The 24,469-nt window shown below is 40.5% G+C and overlaps 1 protein-coding gene across 5 annotated transcripts in view; it reads left to right on the forward strand.

The window, feature by feature from the left end:
- The window catches only part of CDC14A (cell division cycle 14A), a 163,545-nt gene that overhangs the window by 39,164 nt on the left and 99,912 nt on the right, over positions 1-24,469 (forward strand). For 3 of the 5 annotated variants that reach the window (XM_072834702.1, XM_072834703.1, XM_072834701.1), the window contains one exon: positions 3,968-4,060. In XM_072834702.1, coding sequence (XP_072690803.1) covers positions 3,968-4,060 — 93 coding nt within the window. Of the gene's footprint in view, positions 1-3,967; positions 4,061-15,059; positions 15,123-24,469 lie in introns of those variants that run through there. The other 2 variants (XM_072834705.1, XM_072834704.1) reach the window with 2 other exon arrangements.

A 24,469-nucleotide genomic window follows, 5' to 3' on the forward strand; every position in this document is an offset into this window, starting at 1 on the left:
GAGAGAGAGGCAGAGACACAGGCAGAGAGAGAAGCAGGCTCCACATAGGGAGCTTGACATGGGACTTGATCCTGGGTCTCCAGGATCAGGCCCTGGGCTGAAGGCGGTGTTAAACCAACCGCTGAGCCACCCTGGGATCCCCCCAAATTTGTAGATTTATAGTGAAAAGAAAGTTTCCTTTAGAATTTCATCTTGTAGCTTCACAGTTTCTGTTGCAGGATGGTCTCTGCAACATATACTAAAGAATATTCCATATACTTTATTTTTTTAAATATATTTTTTAAAGATTTTATTTATTTATTCATGATAGACAGAGAGAGAGAGAGAGAGAGAGAGAGGCACAGACACAGGCAAAGGGAGAAGCAGGCTCCACGCAGGAAGTCCGATGCGGGACTCGATCCGGGGGCTCCAGGATCACGCCCTGGGCCAAAGGCAGGTGCCAAACCACTGAGCCACCCAGGGATCCCCTCCATATACTTTAGAATAAGAGTAAGAAAAACAAAAACCAAGCAAATGCAAAATGTTTGAAAACAACCCAAAAGACTCTTGGTGACAAAAGCACAGCATTATGAGTTTGTCCCAGTGGATTTATAAAATAAGTTTAATTCCACATCATTAAATGATAGCAACAGTTTGTTGTGAAATCTAAATTCTTAGTGGAAAAGGGCATCAAAACAGACAATCCAAACTTCTGAATCAATTGTGGATATTTTCTTCTCCATAGGTGTTTTAGGGAGCAGGGAAATGTAATTATTGAGAGGCTGGGAGCCAGAAGAGCTGGGTCCTTATGCTCAGCATGACTCATGTTTGTGGGGGCTGGCCTGTGTAAGGCAGTCTTATACCACAAAATATGCTTAGGCTTTAAAGGCCTTGACTCTCCTTTCAGTAAATCAAGCCTAACTTATTGATGGAGAACAATAAGTGACAAAAATAAACTAACAGACCAACAAACAAATAATAAAATAACAAAAGGAAATGTCTAGGAGACAATGGTTTCAAATTGAAGAAGCCGGGGCATCTGGGTGGCTCAGTCAGTTTTACATCCGACTCTATTTTTTTTTTTTAAGACTTATTTATTTATTTATTAGAGAAAGGGAATGAGCAGGGGAGGGGCAGAGGAAGAGAATCTCAAGCCAATTCTCCACTGAGCATCTCAGGGTCATGAGGTGGAGCCCCACAGGGGGCTCCATGCTCAATGGGGAGTCTGCCTCTCTTCTTTTCTCCCTCCCACCTGTGCTTGTGTGCTCTTTCTCTCAAAAATCAATCAATCAATCAATCAATCTTAAAAAAACAAACAACAAATTGAGAAAAAAAGGAGACAGTTGACAGTACCATTGATAGTGATCCTGAAGTCTTTAGATAACTTTAGTGCATTGACTGAACTGAATTGAATAAAATGTATTTTTTTTAAAAGATTTTATTTATTTATCCTTCACAGAGAGAGGCAGAGACATAGGCAGAGGGAGAATCAGGCTCTTTATTTTTGATGTGGGACTTGATTCCAGGACTTGGACCATGCCCTAAACCGAAGGCAGCAGCTCAACCGCTGAGCTACCCGGGAGCTTTCCAGAATAAAATGTATTTTTAAAGCTTTATTTCATAGGGATATTTTCATAAGCCAGTCTGGAAATAAGGACTTTGGTAATGAGACCCACTTTGAGGCAAACTCTTTAAGTTCAGTTTAGGGCAGCCCCGGTGGCCCAACGGTTTAGCACCGCCTTCAGCCCAGGGTGTGATCCTGGGGACCCCAGATCGAGTCCCATATCGGGCTCCCTGCATGGAGCCTGCTTCTCCCTCTGCCTGGGTCTCTGCCTCTGTGTCTCTCATGAATAAATAAAATCTTTAAAAAACAAATAAAATTCAGTTTAAGAGAGCAATGCCATTTTCAGAACACGTGATTTTTTTTAAAATTAATATTTTATTTAGGGATGTCTGGGTGGCTCAGCGGTTGAGCGTCTGCCTTTGACTCAGGGTGTGATCTCAGGATCCGGAATCGAATCCCATATCGGGCTCCCTGTGAGAGCCTGTTTCTCCCTCTCCCTGTCTCTCTGCCTCTCTCTCTGTGTCTCTCATGTATAAATAAATAAATAAATCTTGAAGAAAAATAAAGATCTATTTGAGAGAGAAAAAGAGAGCAGGAGTGGGGGTGGGGAGAGGGGCAGAAGGAGAGGGAGAAGAAGAAGCAGACTCCCTGCTGAGCAAGGAGCCTGATATTGGGGCTCTATCCCAGGACCTTGGGATCATGACCAAGCTGAAGGCAGATGCTTAACCAACTGAGCTACCCAGGCACTCCAGAATATGTGATTCTTGCTTAGGAAAGAAATGCCTAAAGGGATGGTGAGAGTTTCCAGGTTCATTGCTGGAATACCTATAGCTACTTTTCTGTGGTTACATTAAAGCCAGAGTGTTGCAGTTTCATGTAGAATAGCCATCAGAGTTGAAAGAGTTTCTTTTCCTTGTAGAAAATAGAGTTAATGAAGAAGGGTAGGTAGTTGAGGTTTCTTACATTTGTAAACGTGCTATAAAAGCAGGTGTCCTGTGGGTTGTGGTCTCAATGTGTAAGGCATAAAAACTACTTTTACAGTCTGTTTGAATTTATAGACAAATGTTAAAAGGTAGCTATGTTTCTGTATTTTGAAAAACATTTGTCAAAATGCTGTAACTTTTGAAATATGAGGAAGTTGAGCAGATTTCATATAGTTGCATCAGTGTTCTCATTGTTTTATGTATATTTGAGTTTGATTGATACTTTGATTTCATCTTAGATCTTTTTACTTATGTATTTTTTTTTCATGTTCAGCATGTATACAGCATACCAAGTTGCTAATTTTTGGATTTAGTTAATACTTGAGCATGCAGCATATTGCATGGCATATAGCAGGTGCTTAATAACTGTTTGAATCCATGAATGTAATATATGGTTATTGTATTAAGATGTTTGCTGTTTCTGGCCTTTTGATGATTCATCTTTTCCCATTAACTATTTATTTTCAGATAAGTGAAAGGGATTTTTTTAATAGAACATTCTAGAAAGAAAATATTAAGTATTGATGCTCTGTTAATATTAGTATAATATGATCAATAGATTGATTGACACACTTAAAAATAAACTAAAATATCAAAAGTACAGATGACTATTCTGGGAGTGGATATAGCATAGGGAAAGAGCAAGGATAAATTATTACTCAGTCTTTAAAAAAGGACTTGCCATTTGTGTCAACATGGATAAACTTAGAGAGTATTGTGCTAAGTAAAATAAGTTAGAGAAAGACAAATACCATATGATTTCACTTACATGTGGAATCTAAAAAACAAAACAAATGAACAAACAAATAACAAAAAGCCCTCAGACTTACAAATATAGAGAATAAACTGGTGACTGCCAGGGAGGAGGGATGTGGGAGGATGAGTGAAATAGATGAAGTGGATAAAGAGGTGCAGACTTTCAGTTATAAAATAAGTCACGGAGATGAAAAGTATAGCATAGGAAACATAATCAATGAAGTTGTAATAATGTTGTATGGTGACTATACTTACCATGGTGAACAATGACGAATCTATAGTATTGTGGAATACTATGTTGTACACCTGAAACTAATAAAACATCGTATGTCAACTATACTTTATAATAAAAATTAAAAAGAAAAAAGATGAATAGACTTTACATAAAAGATTTAGAGTAAATCTTCAAAAATGTTCCCACTAATAAAGATGGCAATAATTTAACTATTTCCCATTGTATGTCTCCCTTCTTGGAGAGAAATATTTGTTCTATTGTCAAATCTGCATCATGATTGGGCTGCGAAAAGGAACCCTCCACCCTTTACAAGCTCATGAACAAATGCTGTAGAAATGAAATTTGGTAGATTCCACTGATTGTGACACATCTTGGAAGTTGATGATGTTTATCTTCTGCATGTTTTAGCATTGTCTCTATGGTTACACTCTTTTTATTCCCTCTTTTTAGTCATACAGTTTATCAAGAAAGAAAATAGTGCACTACACCTGTTTTGATCAACGGAAAAGGGCAAATGCAGCATTTTTGATAGGTGCTTATGCCGTAAGTACTTTTTCATGATTATTTTCTATAATCAGGCCAATGGAGTACTAACACTGTCAAATAAAATCCAGGCCACTCTTTTAGGGGATTTGAGAGACTGGGAAAATTCCTAGCACCCTGGGAATGGATGTGGGACCGAAAGTGTGAACTACTATCCATGGGCTGTTTAACCCCCAGGTTATGAGAGAATCTTAGAACTGCAATGGGTAGCTTGGATTCCACAGTTGTATGGGTGTTTAATTAATTAATTAATTAATTAATTAATATTTTAAAAAGATTTTACTCATTTATTCATGAGAGACACACACACACACAGAGGCAGAGGCATAGGCAGAGGGAGAAGCAGGTTCCATGCAGGGAGCCCATTGTGGGACTCAATCCTGGGACTTTGGGATCATGACCTGAGCTGAAGGTAGATGCTTAACTGCTGAGCCACCCAGGCATCCCTGTATAGATGTTTTTTTAAAAGAGACTATCCAGAAAGAATATTTCTAGAGAAAAGATACATAGTGGAATATTTTTATTTTTATTTATTTAGTTGTTAAGTAGGCTCCATGCCCAGCATGGAGCTTGAATTTACAACCCTGAGATCAAGACTTAAGCTGAGATCAAGAGTTGGACACATAATGGACTGAGCCACCAGGTCACCTCTATAGGGGAAGATTCATTTTTTTTTCAAGAGAGAGGGGTGAAAGGAGGGCAGAGGGATGAGGAGAGAGAGAATCTTAAGCAGGTTCCATGCTAGGCCCAGCCCCACAACCCTATGATCATGACCTGAGCCAAAATCAAGAGATGGATACTTAACCCACTGAACCACCCAGGTGCCCCAGTAGAGTGGAAAAATTTTTTTTAAGTTTATATTTATTTATTTATGAGAGACACAGAGAGAAAGGCAGAGACATAAGCAGAGGGAGTAGTAGGCTCCCTGTGGGGAGCCTGATGCGGGATTCCATCCCAGGACCCCAGGATCATACCCTGAGCCAAAGGCAGATGCTCAACCATTGAGCCACCCAGGTGCCCCTAGTGTAAGACTTTTAAAGACTGTTAAGGTGTTTCTTTTTTGCAAAAGAGGAAATCATAGATTGCATGGAGGGAGGGTTATTATTATTTTTTTATCAACCCATTTATTAATGTATACATGTGTTTGCAGTAGGCAAACCAAATATAAATGCTGCATATATTACAACTTCCTAATGATGGACAAGACTTTCCTAAAATAATCTTGATTGGAACTTTTGTTCTCTGTAAGTACTAAGATGTAAGTGTGAGTTCCATGTGAATGTGGTACAGAGTTTTGGTGTGACTATTTTTAGAATTTTCTATATATACTGGGATTGGGCAAAAACTTGGAAGGCAGAAGCCATCAGGACTCAAACTCATTTGTAACCTCTAATAGCTTTTTAGGGACGTGTGGGATCTACTTAGGAATATGCCGGTCTGAAGGCAGGGGAGAGAGGTGTCCTTTCTCGTCGTCCTTGGGGAGGGTCTATGCTGCTCTGAGGCTTGGCAGCACACTGCTGTGTGACCTTTCAAGGGCCTTCCTCTGAAGATCTTGACTGTACATCCCAGTCTGCCACATAAAACCAATAGCTCTGGGAGAAAAAGCCCAGGGGTGGCATTGGAAAGACTGTCAGCTGTTGTAGGGTGTAGGCTGAGCATGGTGGCAGGTGGTGGACAGCCTCCCTGCAGGCTGGGGCCTTGTTTCCAGGGCTGAAATGTCCATCTCTGCCCGTCTTTTCCCCCTCTGATGTAGCTCTGGTAAAGCCTGGGGCCATCCCTGGTGGCACTTGTCTTTCTCACTCTGTAAGCAGCATGGTATGATCATGATCAAGGATCCTGACTAAGAATCAGAAAAACATTTTTTCATCCCGAAGTGGCTCTGGGATGATGGGTAAGCCACTTTATCTCTCTTTGCTTTATTTAGTTTCCTTATCTGTAAAACGATAGGGTTGGATATAATGACCTCTAAGTTTCCTTCCAATCCGGAGGACACGAGGATTATTTGTAGTGCCAGCCAGACTGTTGCTTGTATTTGAAAAGCATCCACGAAAAGCTGGCTGTTGGCAGGAAGGTTCGGTGAAGCGCTGGTAAGCTGAAGTGCTTAGTTTTCGCTTTGCACTAATTATTACTCATTTGAAACTGATAATTGACACTATTTAGAATATGGAGAGCTGGTAATAACCTCTGGATTCCAGCCATTTACCAGGCGTGTCTTTCCTGAGGGGTTTTGTGATGTTGCATGAGCATCGTCTCCGGGAGTCCTCGGTCATGAGGCATTGCCGTCAGGAAGAGGTCATCTGCTGCTCTCGCCTCTCCTTCCCTCCTTCCCTGCCCTCTTGCCTCCCCTCTCTTCTTTCCTTCTTAATGCTTGTTCTTTCCGTTTCTGGTTTCATCCTTAATTTCATCATGACACCTCTAGAGTTTTAAAACGAAGTTAGGTCACAATAGACGCATTGAGCTTGGGATAAAATACATCTAGTACAGAAGTTTCCACCACTTTAATGCAACCAAATGACGGGAAAGCAGTCTCAGCAGGGTTGAAGAAGTGCTGAGGGCAGCACGAGCTTGCCTTACACGCTCATTACAGTCCGGAGAAGCGATGTAAAGTAATTATTCTTGTATTATTCATTTCCAAATTGATTTTTTTCCCAATTTTGGAAATGCATTCCCCAGGAGGCTTTTTGACATAATACTTAATAAAAATGAAAGCCAAGAATTGTATTCTTTCCTTAAAGAGAATTGTGTGTCTTACTTCGTGTTGTGTATATGCACTTAATTGTCGGCACAAGTTTTGTAAGAAGAGAGTCAGTCATTTGCATTTGAAGTTATACATGTATTAAATGTTGCTGTTTGGATAAGCCATAATTTTCTGGGGGAAACTTCCTGTTATTAAGGTCAAATATCCAACTACATGTTTGTATCTCCACATTATATAATCTAAATGGTATCTCATGCTTATTGTGACAATACAGGCTTTTATTCCTTCTCTCCTTGAACCTGTTTATTGCCACAGTCATTGCCTGTTTAGTAAGTGGACCACCATCAGTGGCTTGCTGAAACAAACAAGGATAGCAGTCATTTTCATTCTTCCTGTTTCGCCATCCCACATTAGACTTGTCAGTAGGTGTGGTCAGCTCTGCCTCTAAAACATATATTGAGTCAGAATACTTCTTTCCATCTCTTGTTGTCCAATAGCTCCAGCCACTGTGGCTGTCCACCTGGGTTACCACCGGAGCATTGTACACTTGTTTCCTTTTTCACTCTTGCTTTTGTTTAATCAGAGTTGCCACACAATTGTCAGAGTGATCTTTTAAAAATATAAATTAGATCATTCATGGCCCTGTTTCAAATTTGTCTAGTGCTTGCTCACTGTTCTTGGCATTGAATTCAACCTCCTTACCAATGCCAGTAAGATCCTCCCTGATCTGGCCCTGTCTACCTCTGTATTCTCCTTGCTCAAGATGCCCCTATCACACTGGCCTTCTAACCGTGAGAATCTCAAGCTTATTCCCACCAGAAGGCCTTGACATTTCTGTTCTCCCTGGAGTGTTTTTACCTGAGACCTTTGCATTCCTGATTCCTTGTAATGTCACTTCCTCAGAGAGACTTCCTCTCAAGTTTTGCTCTGCTCCCCTCAGCCCAGTCACCCTCTAGTCCATTGTCATTTTGTTTTCTTTACAGCACTCTACTCTTTGAAATGATCTGATTCGTTTATGTATTTAGTTGTTTATTATCTCTTTTCTAGACTAGAGGGTAGGAACCCTGTCTATTCTGTTCGTTGCTGTGTCTGGGAGGTGATAAAACCCTTAACAAGGGGTTAGGCCCAGGCATTCACCAGTTGAATTGGAAGCTCGCCACCATGGAGCCTTCCTGTTATGCTGAGTCATGGGGAAGTCCAGGGACGGGGGTGTCCCAGGGAAGAGATGAGGTGGCCAGCGTGGAGGGGCATGGGATGCTGCAGGCCACAGCTACTTAGCAACTGATAATGCAACTATTTTGGTTTTTGGATGCTGAACATCAGCTTTGAACCATGCCCTGCACATAGTAGGTGCTCCATAAGTATCTACGCAATGAATGCAGAAGGAAGGAAGGTGACTTCCTTTAGGTAACTTTAGAGGGAAACTGAAAGTGATCAAATTGGACATAAACTGTAACATGGTTTCTTCCTCATTACCAGAATGTTGTAATTTTGACCAAGCCAACTATGGCCTTTAAAGATGCAGAATTAAAGCAGGGATCAGAGTCCAAGGGCGGTACCTGCTACCCAAAGTCACATCATTACTTTGCCTTTTTTTTTTTTTTTGGATAAACCTTTTTCCCTCCCAATTAAAAAAATTGTGGTAAAATACACGCATATAAAATTTACTGTCTTAGCCACTTCTTTCTTTTTAATTATTTTTTAAATTGAAGTTTAACTGATATTATTTTCAGGTGTACAATGTAATGATTTAATATGTGTATGTATTGAAAAATGATCACCATGATAAGTTCAGTTAACATTTGTCACCGTACATAGTGGTAAAAACATTTTTTTTTCTTGGGATGAGTCTTAACTTTTTTAAGTGTACAGCTCAGTAGTATTAGGTACATTCATATTATTCTGCAGCTATCATATTTTGCTTTTGAGTTTGACATCTTGTGCCAAACATGCACTTACAGAGTCAGGGCTTTGCCTGTGTTTTCTCCATTAGATCAGGACTTTAAGTATGTCACACAAGCTTGTGTTTCTATTTTCTTATCTCTAAGTAGGGAAGAGCCTTTATACATTTTATCTCATAGAACTGTCATGAGTATTAAGAAGGTGATAAAATATAGAACATCATGTTCAGTAGGAAATCCACAAACCCTTCTCTGTGGGTGATTCTAAAGCTGGGGTTGCTAGAATGATGTGGCCACTGGAGATCACCGTGACACTGAACAGATAGATGACAGGCACCATTTCAGGGAAGTCCCTACTGATGAAGTATCACTTTATACCTAAGCTGTGACATTATACTTCTTGAGATGAAGGGCACAGATTTTAAGAAGTGATTAACTTTGTTGGGAAGGTGTTTCCCTTCTAGGATAATACTCAGTGCATTGTTGGCGTTAGGGGTCAGGATGCTGGGATCTTAGTGGCAACTACAGTACTCTCACGTGAGTTTGAAGAAAATAGGCCCTAAGATATTATAAGCATGAATTAATTAGCTTCTTGCTACATGCTTAAAGACCAAATCCTCACAAGTTACTATCTTGCTTTCAGTTCACAGAACTATGATAAAGAGGTCAAGGAGGATTTGTATCAGGCCCATGATGACTGGAGGATTGGAAAAATAATATGTGTGAGATGTTACAATACGTATGATGGTTTAGCTTAGAAAATGAAGTTCAGAGTTAAAGAATTAAGATTTCTCCCCCCGCCCCCAGATATGCAGAGGGTGCTTAAGCAGAGGCTGTAACTGCAATGTGTTTTCTTTAACCCACTTGTTAAGTCCTCACATTGCTAATAAGGGGTCTAATTATGGATTAACTGGAACTGGGCTGAGCCAGATGTCATGTCTGAATTAGAGATGACAAGGCGAGGGTTTGTAGACTTTGTAATCATGTCTGTGTCTGCTATTTATTCTGTAGACTACACTTAACGCCTTAGTAGTTATATTCTATCTCTAAGTCTACTACTAATTGCAAAGAAGCCATTCTCCACCTGGCACAGTGGTTGAGAGCAGCGGCTTGAGCAGAGCCACGGGTTCACCCTCGAATTCACTTGTTAGTTTTATGTCTTGAGCAAGCTATTTAACTCATACAAATTCCTGTTTTTTCCATTTTTAAAATAGAGATAATAACACCCCACCTAACATAGTTGTGGTGAGGACTGAAGGGGAGGTCATGATCATGAAGGTGTCCCGGGGCAGTGCCTTGGCATTTTAAGCATTTAGGAATGGCTGGTGGGTCTAGGCAGAAAAGTTGTGTGTCCTTCCAGAAAGTTTTCTGAGCTATTGTCTGACTTCCCCAAGAGCTGAAGCCTGTGCCTTTCTTTCCACCCTATTTTACATTTACATCCTTCCTTGGCTCAGTGATACTCAGATGGTTGTTAATCTTTTGATTGCTTAAATCACTGGAAGGTGTGGTGTGAGATTTTCTTTTAGGATGTTATTTGCATTTTAAAGGTAGAAACTGTCTGAACTAAGCAAATTTCTCATTTTTGAGTTGTGTATTCAGGCATTCTTTAGTTCAGTAAATATTTATTTAGCTCAGATGAGCTTGACCCAGCACTGTAGTGGGCTCTGGGGAATACAAAAAAAATGAAACATAGAGAAAAGAATGAATGCCTGGCTTAAAATGGGGGACAGATGAGTAATAAATAATTGAGAAAAATGTGCAATAGGAGCCAAATTGGATAAATATATAAATCAACAAGTGTTTTTCTAGCCCTTATACATGAGGCCTTGTTCTGGGAGTTGAGGATGCTAAGGTGAATAACTCTTGTTATTCTTCTGGGGAGGGTGTTTGGGGACCAGGGTCAAACCTGAGGAGAGGGAGGGATCAGTGATGGCCAACCCCAGTAGGCTAATTTGGTGAAGGGATATTGAGAGGGTAAGTGGAGGTGCATGGAGGAGAAGATGTTTTCTTGGGGGGGGGGGTGGAGAGGTTGGGAAATGATTAATATATTTTAAATATCTAGTTTGAAAAGGGGGTAATTCAGTGAATTTATTTGAAACTAGTTTTTTTTTTTTAATTTAAAAAGTGGCATAACCACATTGTAGAAGTAGAAAAATTCTCCTGCAATAACATCATTCTAAACCTGAATATTCACTTAAGTATAAATTGCAGTGTAGTTTTGTGAACCTTTTTTCATTTGGCCTGCATATGTTTTGCCTTTTTTGCTACTTAGATGACCAAATAATATTCCATTTAGAGGGCATACCATTGTTTTTTTTAATTTTTTTTTAACATTTTAGATTCCTTTGCAGTATTTTCTTATAATGTGACGAATATCGTTTGGTATTATGAGTGTTTCTTTTTGTGGATTGAGCCCATTGAGCCTCCCAGGTGCCCCTAACCATTTTTTAGGTTCTTGGAGCATATTACCATATTAAAGTAAGTCTGTACTAAATTTGGCACTATACGATGTCTCCAGTGTCTTTGCATATTGGGTATAGACATTAAAGATATAGAAATCTAATTGGTGAAAATGATACCTCATTGTTTTACTAATCATTTTTTGACTAATGAGATTTATTTTTACTGTATTTATTTGTAGGTTTATTAACTTTTGAATAGTTGGTGTTTTGAAAACCTGTTTCTTGTTTTTGGGCCATTAAAAGTTGAAAAGTATCAGTCTCTTCTTTCCTTTAAGAGAAGAAGTCATTTTGGGGCTCCTGAGTGACTCAGTCAGTTAAGCATCTAACCCTTGATTTTGGCTCAGGTCATGATCTCAGGGTAGTGAGATCCAACCCTGGGTTGGCCTTTGTGCTCAGCAGGGAGTCTGCTTGAGATTCCTTCCCTCTCTCACTGCCCCTCCTATCCCATGTACGCTCTCTCTTAAATAAATACATCTTTAAAAATAAAAAAGAAGTCCTTTCCGTGAATCAATTTGTATCAATAGATGTAGACCCCTAGAAATCACACCCATCAGTCCAAGTTTCTGTGAGAAATTAGGAAGTCCATATACCTTAAATTCTGTTACTTTTCAAAGTACTACGTTAGTAAGTACTAACATATGTCTGAATACGTAGGAAGTGCTGATAACGGATCTAATGATTATTCAACACCTAGTGGTCTACCGAATATATAAAAAAATATATTCAGGATAGTATTATTTAAAAATGGTTCATGAATATGCTCTTAAACCATTGAAAAATGGTAATCTAGGCAAACTAACTCTGAATTTGTTTTTGTTTTTATTGGTTGGGACAAGTATGTTAGTTTCCTTAATCTCTAATTCACAGTTCATCTGTAAATTGCAATTTCAGAAATGTTTATCATTAAAAATCTATAGGTTAGGGGAGAGCTGAGTCCTCCTGGGAGATCCCTGAGAAGGGTGTGGGGGGGAAATCTATAGGTTAGGGGCACCTGGGTGGCTCAGTGGCTGAGTGCCTGCTTTCGGCTCAGGTTGTGATCCTGGGGTCCTGGGATCTAGTTCCACATCGGGCTCCCTGCATGGAGCCTGCTTTTCCCTCTGCCTATGTTTCTGCCTCTCTCTCTTGTGTCTCTTATGAGTAAATAAATAAAATCTTAAAAAAAAAAGCTATAGGTTAAGCACATGTTATCTAAAAAACATAGGTGAAATCATCAAGAAAAATATTGGTTCAAAATAATAAAAGCGTTTACCTTAAATATTTATTAAAACAGTAATAAAGTTGATGTTAGCTACTAGTGTACTGTCAACCTCTGTGGCTTCTCATTACATCTCACAGATAGCATTTGCTTCTTCTGCTTATGGAAATTGTGGAGAGGAAGGGAGGTGTGGCATCAGGCTGAGGCAGGGCAATTTCCTGTTTTCAAGTTCCTTCCTTTTATAGCTTGATAGGCAAGAACACTTTTGTGATATTGCCTGTAAATGGGCCAGACAGGCTTTTATCCTCGTAGGCTTATATTTTTGGTGGTTTCAAAAGCAGGTGAGGCTTCCTAAGATAATAGAGCACTTTCAATTTTAAACTCTTTGAATTTGGAAATTCTGTTAGTCCTCAGCATAAAGGAGGAACAATACTATTTTTTATTTGACCCTCCTTGCATGTGATGTTTAGCTGTGGGTTAGGAAAATCAGCTGTTTGCTTTTCATTTGTGAAAGGTATGTTTCTCAAGTTTAACTGAATAAATCTTTTCAGTTTTTTTTTTCTATTCTCCTTTTGGCATCCTGATAACAAACTTCTCCTATGCTGTAAATAAGCTCACAAATTTATATACACCAACATATGTATGTACACAACATGCATACACACACATGCACACACTGTATTTAAGTGCTGATACACTATGCTTGCAGTTTACCCACAAATTTTTGAATTTTAGGAACCTTGAAAAGACATGTATACACGTTCTCTATGCCAAAGCTTATGTCTGTTTCATTTATATACTGAATTAAGGGGATGTACTTTTTCACTGCTTGGAATTGTGTGTTTACTTGTTTATTATTTTTCCTTTAAAGGGAAGGGATTGTGTTTTGTTCCTCACAACAGCCTCAGCATCTAAAACAGTGTAGGACATATAAAAAGCGCTCAGTAAAAACTTGTGGCGTGAATGGCTGAATGTATAATGTTGATAAAAACATTGATAAATGAAAGTTAATCTTCCACAATTCTTCAAAGTTTAATATGGAGTAATTTAAAAGCTGTAGTACTTAAATTATGAACTCAGGATTAATTATAAAAATAATAGCAAGAATCATAGTGTCTTCAGGTATTAATTTATACTTTTAAAGTTACTGAGTAAGGCAAAATGTTTTATATAACTTTCTCGAATTTTAGAACTGAAATGGGCTTTGTTCACATGTACAACCATTTGAAATTAGTATCATGAATGAGAGTCTTAATTTTAGCCTCAGAGTTTTAGTTTTTTCCCATAGAGGAAAATCCTTTTTTTTTTTTTTTTTAAGATTTTATTTATTTATTCATGAGAGACAGACCGAGAGAGAGAGAGAGAGAGAGAGAGAGGCAGAGACACAGGCAGAGGGAGAAGCAGGCCCCATGCAGGGAGCCCGACGTGGGACTCGATCCCAGGACCCCACGATCAGGCCCTGGGCCGAAGGCAGCGCTAAACTGCTGAGCCACTTGGGCTGCCCCAAGAGTTGAATCTTTAAAAATTTCAACTGTATGTATTTTTTATGGAAAAATTTTGAAAAGAGGTACCTGAAGCCTCGAAGAGACTTATCAGAGTGTCACGTGAAATGTGTCTGCGCTGTGTGATGCGAGGGCCGTGATGGGCCCCTCCCGGGCGTCTACTATCCGCGTGTCCTATGCATGTCTGCCTGGGCCTCACCTGGCAGTCACAGGAGTCGGAGCCATCGCCGTTCAATTTTATACAAACATCTGGACAGAACAGAGTCACTTACTTTTTTTTTTTTTTTTTTTGCACAAGTCGGTGCCTTTATTGGCCGGACCGGCTACTTGAGGGGGCGAAGTGGGAGGAGCGCGTGGCCGGGACGCCGGGGCTGCCGAGCCTCACCGGCTCGTACGTGATGGAGAGGTCGCCAGGTCGTGGCCCATCATCTCGGGCTTGATTTCCACCTGGGTGAAGGTCTTGCCGTTTTCCAACCTGTCGGGCAGGATGATTCCCCGCAGGTGCGTCTTCACCGCCTCGGGCCGCTCTGTCCACGGGTGTGCTCGGTCCGGGGGCCTGCTCCGTCTGGAACCCACTCCATCGGGGGGCCTGCTCCGTCGGGGGGGACCCGCTTCATCCAGGTGCCCTCCGTCTGGGGGGCCCGCTCCATCGGGGGGACCTGCTCTGTCCAGGTGCGCTCCGTCCGGGGGGACCCGCTCCATCCAGGTGTCCTCCGTCTGGGGGGCCTGCTCCGTCTGAGGCTCACTCCATGGGGGGGGAGCACCTGCTCTGTCCAGGTGCCCTCCGTCTGGGGGGCCCGCTACGTCCGGGGCCCGCTCCATCGGGGGGATCTGCTCTGTCCAGGTGCGCTCCAGGTGCGCTCCGTCGGAGGGTGGGGGGGGACCTGCTCTGTCCAGGTGCGCTCCGTCGGGGGGGGCGCTCCATCCAGGTGCGCTCTGTTGGGGGCCCCGCTCCTTCTGGGCGCCTCCTTCTTGACCTTGTGCCGGCGCTGGAGCCGCGAGCACCGCCTCCGCAGCTGCTCGGGGGACATTGAGCCCCCACCCTGCGCAGGGCGGTGAGCTCATGGACCGTGTCCCCGGTGAGGCGCGGCGCCGTAGGCTTCCTACGCAATGAAACATTTACTGGAACATGCATATAGAAACCGGAGATTGTGCTTCCAAATTCTATACCAGATGACGTTAGCTGGCTACTAAACAACCACCGTAGATACTGAATCCATTTGATTGTGTTTATGGTTTTCTCGAGTTTAAAGTAAATGTATGTGAATCTGGAAAAGTATACTCACTTTTGCAGAACCTTAGAGGTAAGTCTCTCTGCTCCAGTCGTGCTTTCTCAGGTTTCATTTGGAGAATCTGAGCCCAGAGTGATCCAGTATCTGCCCAAGGTCAAATCTAGTAAGTGAGAGACTGGAACCCAGATCCTCAAGTTTCTAGTTGGAGTTTTATTGATCCACAGCATGTAATTGAGCAGGGCTAGTCTGAGAATAATGCTACGTCAAAACCATAATACTCTGCAGAAGATTCAGAATAGCATGTGGTATGGAAGGGCAGAAATTTCCAGTTACAAAGCCTTCGGCCATGCAGTTTCTCTTCCAGGTGGCATCTGAGCTTTATTCTGGCTAATGGGGCTAACACCCCAAATACCTTTGGGTACCAGCCAGATTCAGTGGCAGTTCTTCACCCACTTTTTTTGGTGATGCCCATGGGTAGCTTAGGTTACGTCTGAATGTCAGGAGTGACAGGAGAATAGGAGAACCAAGGAGTGACATAAAGTAGTTGAGACTGGATCTCAGGACAGGGCTTTCCAAAGCTTTTTTCACTATAAACCAGAGTAAGAATCATATTTTATACTGCTTCTTAGTATACACACACCATTCACATGTATAACTGTGACAAAATGTTCAGGAAGCAATTCTTCCTTTACAATGAGTGAGTTATACTGACATTTTATATTCTGTCCTGTTTTATTTAAAAAAAAAAATCTTAAAAAAAATCTTTACCCCATTAAATTGATGTTGCTGTTACCTGCAGTTTGCAAAACACAGCCATTGCAGAATCTGCTTACTAGGCTGAGATCTGAAATGTATTTGCATGTTTTTTAGAATATTAGTTTTTGGCACTGAGTACACAGGTGACTGTGTGGGTTAGCCCACGATTAAGCATGAACAGCCTCGGGAAAATGGAAAGTGTTCTGAACTTCTCAGAAGCCTCCACTGTCTAAATATCAAGATGTCCAGCTGGCTTTCACATGCTGCTGATTCAGTTGATACTTGATGGTTGGGAAGAGCGGAGTGTGTTTTAAGACCTCGAATAATGCAATCTGTCTTTTCTTATCTCACTTTCATTTGAATCACTATGTTTCCCTCAAGCTCCTACGCATCCCTTTCTTCCTGGCAGCCAAAATGTGTGTTTATTCACTTGTGACAACCTTGAGTGAGAGAAGCCTGAATTTGGGTCAGCCCTGGGGGTCCCAAGGAGCCAGCGCCTAGCCGGTCTCCGGGCCTGTTATGAAGTGTCTCATCCCGCATAGTTTCTATATTTGTGTTGATGGTATGTGATGCCTTAGGCACTTGGTGATATCTAATCTAAACCTTAGGTTTATAAGAGTTTTGGAATGCATAATTTTAATCTATGTAAGTTTCATTTCAAGAAATCTCTTCTACTTGACCTAGTGAGTAAAACAGTAGCCTTTCCCCCATAATGGACAGTGAAATGAAATTAAAAAGCCCTCTCCACATGTATTTTCTGAAGTTTTAAATAAAGGAGGAGCTCCTGTTGGGGTTGCGGTGTGTGGAGTGATTCTAAGGCCCAAATCCTGGCGACCGCATGGGTAAATTTAGCCGCGCACATGTCAGCTATTAGGTTCCTATGTCAGCGCCATCCTGACCCGTGTGTCTTTCTTCGTTCTCTTTATTGCTTCTCTGCCTCAGCCCTGGGTCCCCTGTACCCACCTCCTCTCACCGCCCCCACCCCATGACAAATGCTTATAGGGTTCCTGAGTTTTTATTATGGGAAACCAAGCTTTTATGATGAGGACCCAAAGCCAGGGGTGTAGTTAGCAAATTCACAGTTAATCGGGGTGAATAGTGGGACTAGGAAAGCGTTACCTCAGCCTGAAAGAACTATTTGGAGCTGCCGTAGTACTTTAGAGAATTACTGAGTAGGGGAGTTAACATTTGTGGTTCATAGTTTCAAATTAATGAGTAGACAGACAGGCTTTTCCATGTGAAGATACTGTGGGTGAATCAGACTTTACACTTTGTTGAAAGGTGGTGTGTGAGTCATTTAGTGGGGCTTGCTTTGAGAAATTTCTAAGTAATAAAGCCATAATTCCCTTCTCAGGGAAACCTTGCCTGATGTTTTCTCCATAATTTGTTTGCCTACTCTTCCCCTACCCCCCATTTGTTTATTTTGTCATTTCTTATTATCTGACCCAGACCATGGCTTAATTATAGCTCTCCTTACCTTGTCTTATAATTGATTATGTGCAATAGCAGCTACTAGAGTAAGCTTCTTGCAATCACTTGCTTTGCCATCTCTCTCCTACTAGAGTGAGCTCCTTTTTTAAGATTTTGTTTATTTGACAGAGAGAGAGGGAGAGAGAGAGAGAGAAAGAACAAGCAGGAGGAGTGGTAGGCAGAGGGAGAGGGAGAAGCAGGCTTCCTGGCACTCGATCCCAGGACCCTGAGATCATGACCCAAGCTGAAGGCAACGCTTAACCGACTGAGCCACCCAGGTGCCCCTAGGGTGAGTTCCTTGAGGGAAAGGATGACCCTTCCTCATGTTTGTATCTCCAGTGTCTAGCATAGAGCCTACCTCTTGTTTTAAGGAATAGAGGAATGAATGAGGTATGAGACAGCCCTGGAGGGGCTTCAAATTTCCAAGATGACTGATCTCATGTTAATAGCTTGTATGAAATGATGCAGATGAACTCCATAGGTGAGGTCTACATCACGCCACTCCTACCCCCAGGTCCTGGCCTTGATTTCTGTCACCAGGGTCTTGGCTGCAATGCTTTTTTTTTTTTTTAAGATTTAATTTATTTATTCTTGAGAGACACAGAGAGAGGCAGAGACCAGGCACCAGGATTATGACCTGAGCCAAAGGCAGATGCTCAACCACTGAGCCACTCAGATGTCCTTCGGCTGCAATGTTTTAATTTGAAATCAACTGCTTGTTAAAAGCTATGGGAATGGATCCATTCTCTACAAAGAATTGTTGGGTATGCTGTAACTCTTCTAACAGCATCGCAGGGTATTGTCTGTCTTGGAATTGGGACACTTTAAATCCTACTTGTTGTGTGATAAAATATTTATGTTCCCTTCAGAAGTGTCTGAAATTTTGAGAAAATTCTCAGTTGTCTGCATTTGGGTAGAACTTTTGGCAGCAACCTACATCTTTTACCTGGAGCCACATTTTAAGTTTTACTCTTTTTCTGGAAACACATCTGTGAAATAATGGAAAGAGTGACAAAACAGGATTAACATTTTAAAACAGTTTCTAAAATCATTTTGTTTTCTTGTTTCCAAGTTAGGATAATGAATTAAAAAACAACCAGGGCCATTTTTAGGATATCCTGGCATTGGGCTATGCCATTATTAGCACAGAGTTAAAAAAAATATGTTAGATATTACATTTTATACATGTGTACTCACTGATGACAATATTTTACTTCTGAATTCATGGAAGAGGAAGTCAGATTTAAGTTGTTGATTAAAATCCTCTTATTACAATAAAGAATTTTGGGTTTTACCCAGAATGTGGGCCACTAGACTCTTTCTATAAACCCTATTTTACTTTTTTAAAGGCATATTGGTTGACCTAGATCTGAAGTTAAATACAAAGACTCCAGGATTCTGGCTTTTACTTTACCTACTATAGCAATTCAGAGAATAATTTCTCCTCTGAAGAATTGATCCGGGAGAGTGATTCTTCCCTAAGTTGCAGAAACAGACAGATTCTAGAAAGAGGTCCTCTCTTTGCCCTGCCTTGAGGACCCTTCACTCCTCCTCCTCCTTACTGCGCTAGGAAACCCAGAGAAATTAAGGAACTTGGCCCAAGAGGCAGAGCAGGGAGGGACAAGAAACCCTCTACTTTTGGCATTCTAGTCCTTCCCCTGTTGGTTAGCAGCCCCCAGCTTATTTAGGTACCAGAGGCTCAGTTAACGCCACTGTGTGAAATAACCAGTTACCTGTTTTCACCCGTTTTCTCATACTTTGCCCTTGGCTTTCATTTATGGCTGTTAGTCACCTACCACTCCTTGTTATCTCTCTGTGGCTCTCCTTCATCTTTGTTCTTTCCCTGCTACTCCCACCTCTTTCTTTTCCCTCCGTTCCTGATCACTTCTCTCCTGTTGCTTTGTTTTCTTTCTTTCCCTGCTCCTTTCTTAATTGGCTCCTATGTAGAATAGCAATATTGTTTTTTGAGTTTTTTGGTCACATGTCACAGACTCCAACTTGCTCAAGCTTAAAACTTGAATTTTTATGAATTTCCTGGTAACTTAGTCAAAAGAGGAAAGTACAGGGCTCCTTGTAGTCTTCATTGTTTAATAAAAATTCTTTATTCATCTAATGGGAAGGTCTTTCCCTCTCCTCTTCTGTCTGGCTCCTTTCTTTCTTTCTGTTGTTTGAACAAGTAATTATTGAGCAGCTGTGCCAGATGCTCTTCTAGGCTCTGAAGGAGATAGCAGTGGTCAAGAGGGATAAACTCCCTGTCCTCATAGAGCTTGTATTCTGCTGTGGGGCACAAACCAAAGGTCAGTGACAATGACTGTGTGGTAATACGATAGTGACTGGCTGGCTGCTTCAGATTAGAAGTTGAGAGAAACCTTCTCTGAGGTGATGACCGTTAAGCTGATAATGAGGAAGAACATTTTAGGCAGAGGGAATAGAATGTAGAAAGCCTTTCAAGGTGGGAATGAACTTGATATGATTGAGGATCTATGAGAAAGCTGATGTGGCCAGAACACAGAGGGTGAAGGGGCTGATGCAGGTGATGAGGTCTCAGGTCTCCGCCAGGGTTCGTATCTAGAAGAGTCTGGATTTTATTCTCCATGATGTAGGAAGTTGTTATAAAGTTGAAATGATCTGTTTTGCCCTGAAAAAGAACTCTACTTTTAGGTATCTACTTAAAGCTCTCCATGGTGCCATTATCCCTGTGTTTCAGATTTCTCTGATGCTACCATGCAATATGGTCTGATTATTTGTCTGCTTTCCCTACCGTCTTCATTTTTGTATCCCTAAGATATAACTCAGTCCCTACTAGACACATGAAGAGGTAGATTTGACCGATGGGTTGTCAAGGACACAGACAAAGCCTTTTGTTGTGCCCTTGGAATTTTATGGACTTCCATGGCCCCCTTATCATTATTACTTAAAGCTAATGAAATAATACATATTTGTAGTTCTGTGATATAATTCAGGTGTTTAGCCTTCTGACTTCTGTAATGATTGTTATTATTTTTAAAGATTTTATTTATTATGAGAGATGCAGAGACACAGGCAGAGAGAGAAGCAGGCTTCCTGTGGGGAGCCTGATGCAGGATTCGATCCCAGGATCCTGAGATCACACCCTGAGCCAAAGGCAGATGTTCAAACACTGAGCCACCTGGGTGCCCCTGTAATGCTTATTATAACAAGGGTTCTCAACTATAACTTTGTTTCAGAAATATTCACTGGCCAGACCTCTCATATCTGGTGAATCAGAATCTCAGGGGGTAGAAATCAGAATATCTAGATCTTAAAATGGCTTTGAAGGTTTTTCTGAGGCATGTTCGAAGTTGGGGATCCCCTGGCTTTTATTGGAAGGTTTGAAGTAACGTACAAGGGATGCTCATTGAGGTTAGGAACGCATTTGCCTCATTCTTGGTGTTATCTATTACTGGTGCCTGGTACCAGTAATTCTTTACTGAAGAAATGAATCACCTGTGTGTAAAACTGTGGCAAATTCTCTTTCTTTCTTCTCTTTCCTTATTTTTCTTACTATGAGTAAATCTGTCCTCGAGTCTTGCTGCTGATCAAAAGACAGGATGAGAAAACGCTGACCAGGGTGAAGGGGGAGTGCTTTCTGGAAGTAGTGAGGTGAGCTGGAGCGGGAAGGAAATTTGCAGTAGCTCCAGGAAGGATGGACGGACTTCCTGTATCTTGTATATACTGGCTATGCATGCAGTAGATCTGTTGGTTGGATTTAAGTTACTTTTATTTAATTTGGAAGTAGATCTGTTGGTTGGATTTAAGTTACTTTTATTTAATTTGGAATTGTCTTCACTTGTTTCAGTTTTACTGTTTGTGGAATTAATAAACTTGTAGGGAACATGGTTACTTCTTTAAAAAGTCTACACACATTTCAGAATGATAAATTCTGTTATTTTCTTGAAAGACAGTTCTGTCATGTGGCATATATTTGAGCAGTTTGGGCTAATACACAATAAAATGGCTCTGGAATCCTTTCTGCAAACACCTGCCTGATGGGCAAAGCTCTTGTTTCTCCTGCTTTCTCTAAGCAACAAATCTTTGTAAATACTGGAGGAGAACAACCAGTTCCTTGTTTGTGTTCATTGTTGATTTTCTATTCTTGAGTCAATTCAAAGAACAGTAGCTTACAAGTTACTATGAGATTCTAGAACTGAGATTTAGTTCACATCCTATGTGGATTCTGTCTTAGAAGTTTGGATAACATCTCACCTGCAAACTTCTTCAATTTGGAAAAGGATAAGTGACTATATTTGAGAAAGCTGCTTTTTTTTTTTTGTCCTTCAGGTGCTCGCTCTAGTTAAGAAAATGAATACATTTGTTTGTCTGGTCAACCTCCTTCCCTCTGCTTACGCTGCTGTAAATTGCCATAAGTTCAGAGGAAGTAAGCCATACTTTGGTCCTATTGCTTTTCCACCCCATTTGTGTTCTATTCCTGGTGAGTTTGGCAGTCATCCCCCTGTGTTTGTCCAGCAATTTTTTTACCTTTCTTGTCCACTTTTCTTCCCAATTATCTGCCTCTGTTTACAGCAGGAAAATCTTTCTCCTCTCGTATTTATTTGCTACACCTCCTGTTGCCTCAGATTTGGTAGCAGTCTTTTTTTTTTTTCAAGATTTTATTTATTTATTCATGAGAGACACAGAGAGAGGCAGAGACACAGGCAGAGGGAGAAGCAGGCTCCTTGTAGAGAGCCTGATGCGGGACTCGATCCTGAACCCCGGGACCACGACCTGAGCCAAAGGCAGATGCTCAACTGCTGAGCCACCCAGGCATCCCGGAAGCAGTCTTAATCACAATGCCAAATATTGAGGAAAGCTTTGCATTTTGAAGTAGAGCTAGATATATTAAAGTACCAATCCCACCATTTGAAATAATTCAAAGTTCACTTTTAAAGTCATTCTAAACATGGGTATTGGTTTCCTCATGTTTTATTTTTCTAATCTAGACTTTCCTCAAGTATTAGCACTGAGGGAAGAGAATTTAAAAAGCAAACGTGCCTCTTTAACCTAATTATTTTGTTTTAGTTTTATGTTTTTGAAATGTTTTCCACCACATTTTATTTTAGAAATATGATTTTAATGATAACATGGACTATATGAATCATTTTTGGACTAGCCTAAGAGACTGACAACCATAAGATTTTTATCTTTGGGTAATTATTTCCAGAGATCTAAATATTAGCCTTTACAAATATGCTTTTAGAATAGAATTTATCTGCAAGTTAAAGACATTCTGTAATTGGTTATAGGTGTTAAGAGAATTCAAACACTGATGCTTGGTGTGTTGTGGGTCTGTAATCTGCATCTTTATCATAAATGAAGTTATGGTTCTTTGCCTTCTAAGCTTGGTCAAATTCAGTCCTTCATTTAAAGAGCATACTCCACTTTTTTAAACTTTTTTTTTTTTAATTTGAAGGTTTTATAAAATAAAATTCATACTATATCCATAAGTAAGCAGTGAAACTCATAAGTAAGCAGTGAATTTTTGACATGAAACCATTCCATTTGAGAGTATGAATTATTCAAGTAATGTTCTGGAGTCTGTTTTTATATTTCATATAGATTGCCTTCTGACATTGAATGATGGTTGAGGTACAGAGTTGTGTTTACCTGTGTGCCGTAGCATAATAGCCTTGTACTCAGCTTATGTGAGACTAGGGACTCAGGTTTTCTTGGGACCAAATAGTTTTTCTTTTTCCTCCTTAAAAGGGTCTCTTTAGACTTCTGTGTGCTGAGAACATTGGCTTAGTGTTTCCTTGGTTTGCTTTCATAGGGGGCTGTGCTAGTTCAGTGAGATACAAGCAGCTCAGCAGTGTCTGTGTTGGAACATGAGCTCTCTTCAGGCACGAAAAGCCTGAAGTGTTACTGAGATGCAGCTACCAAGAGATGTGTATTCGTTCCGGCTATAGCTGTCAGTTCTAGAAGAACTATCTTTTCAGGCTGCTAAAATTCTGGTTCCCGTCAAATTAAGACGGGAAGACACACAGGGCTAATGTTGTCTGCAGTTTTCCTTAACTGCCCCTCGGAGAGCTGCCCCTGGTTTTATTCTCTTCACGCCCATGAGAGGCAGAGATAGTATTTCTATTCTAAATGAGTTCTCACATAAATAAATCCACTGTGTATCAAATCTCAAATTCAAATTAAAATGTAAAGAGATGTCACTTGAGAGTATTTCAGAGCAAACATCACCACAGCCGGGAGCACAGTCATTCCTAGACCTTGTTCTCAGAAGGATACCAGATGAGTGTCAAGTATTGTTAGGATGGAAGTAAGCTATGAGGATAGAGCCTGGCATCAGGTTCTATCTTACTTCTCCACTTAGTTTGGCCTCCGTATTTGTTCAGATGCATTGTCTTTGCAGGCCTCATAATCTGTGGTTTATAATAGACTCAGAACTGGAAAAACAGGGAGAACGACTTACTTTGTGATGTGTTAAAGACAAGGTGCATTCATTCTTTTAATTAGACTATTCAGTACAACAGATTTAAAATAGATTGAATAAAATACAACTGTTTTAAATATTCAGTTGTATTTCTGGTTTGCAGTCAGACTTAACTAATTTGTAAGTGATTGTTCAACACTGAATATTTCTATAAAAGAAAAGTAGAATCAGTGTGGATTTGAGACATGTTTGCCTTTTTTTCCTTTTTTTTTTTTTTTTTAGTTTTAACGTTGAATGTAGATATTGTTTTCTCAGTCACTGGTTATAATAAAAGGAAATGAATAAGAAGTGTTGCTATGAAGAGTAAAATTAAACATTTGTTTGTGCTTACATATGACAATTAAGACTCAATGCTGTCTTCAGGAAGAAGCAGTTTATAAATTAAGTGCCTGGACACTTAAGAATCTGAGAACCAAAGTCTTGGGAGCCAAGGAAGAGACTTTAGAAATTTTATCCTTCAACTTGTTGCAGAGTTTCTCACTTCTTAGTGTGTTTTTGTAGATTATCATTCCATGGACTTTGGTGGCTCATTCTTTGCTGGTAACTGGTAATTACTTTCCTAAAAACAAACCTAGCCTGGTATTCTTATTCTTTTGTTCATGAGAAGTTCATGTAAGGAAAAGTGAGTACAGCATCAATTTTCTCTTGGTTACATGTACTTTGTTGGGGAAAGATATGGGCCACTTCACGGATCTTCTGCTGTTTTGACAATGAATTTGATAAAACCGGCCACAGCATT

The sequence above is a fragment of the Canis lupus genome, chromosome 8 (genome assembly GCF_048164855.1).
Source record: "Canis lupus baileyi chromosome 8, mCanLup2.hap1, whole genome shotgun sequence".
Lineage (NCBI taxonomy): Eukaryota > Metazoa > Chordata > Mammalia > Carnivora > Canidae > Canis > Canis lupus.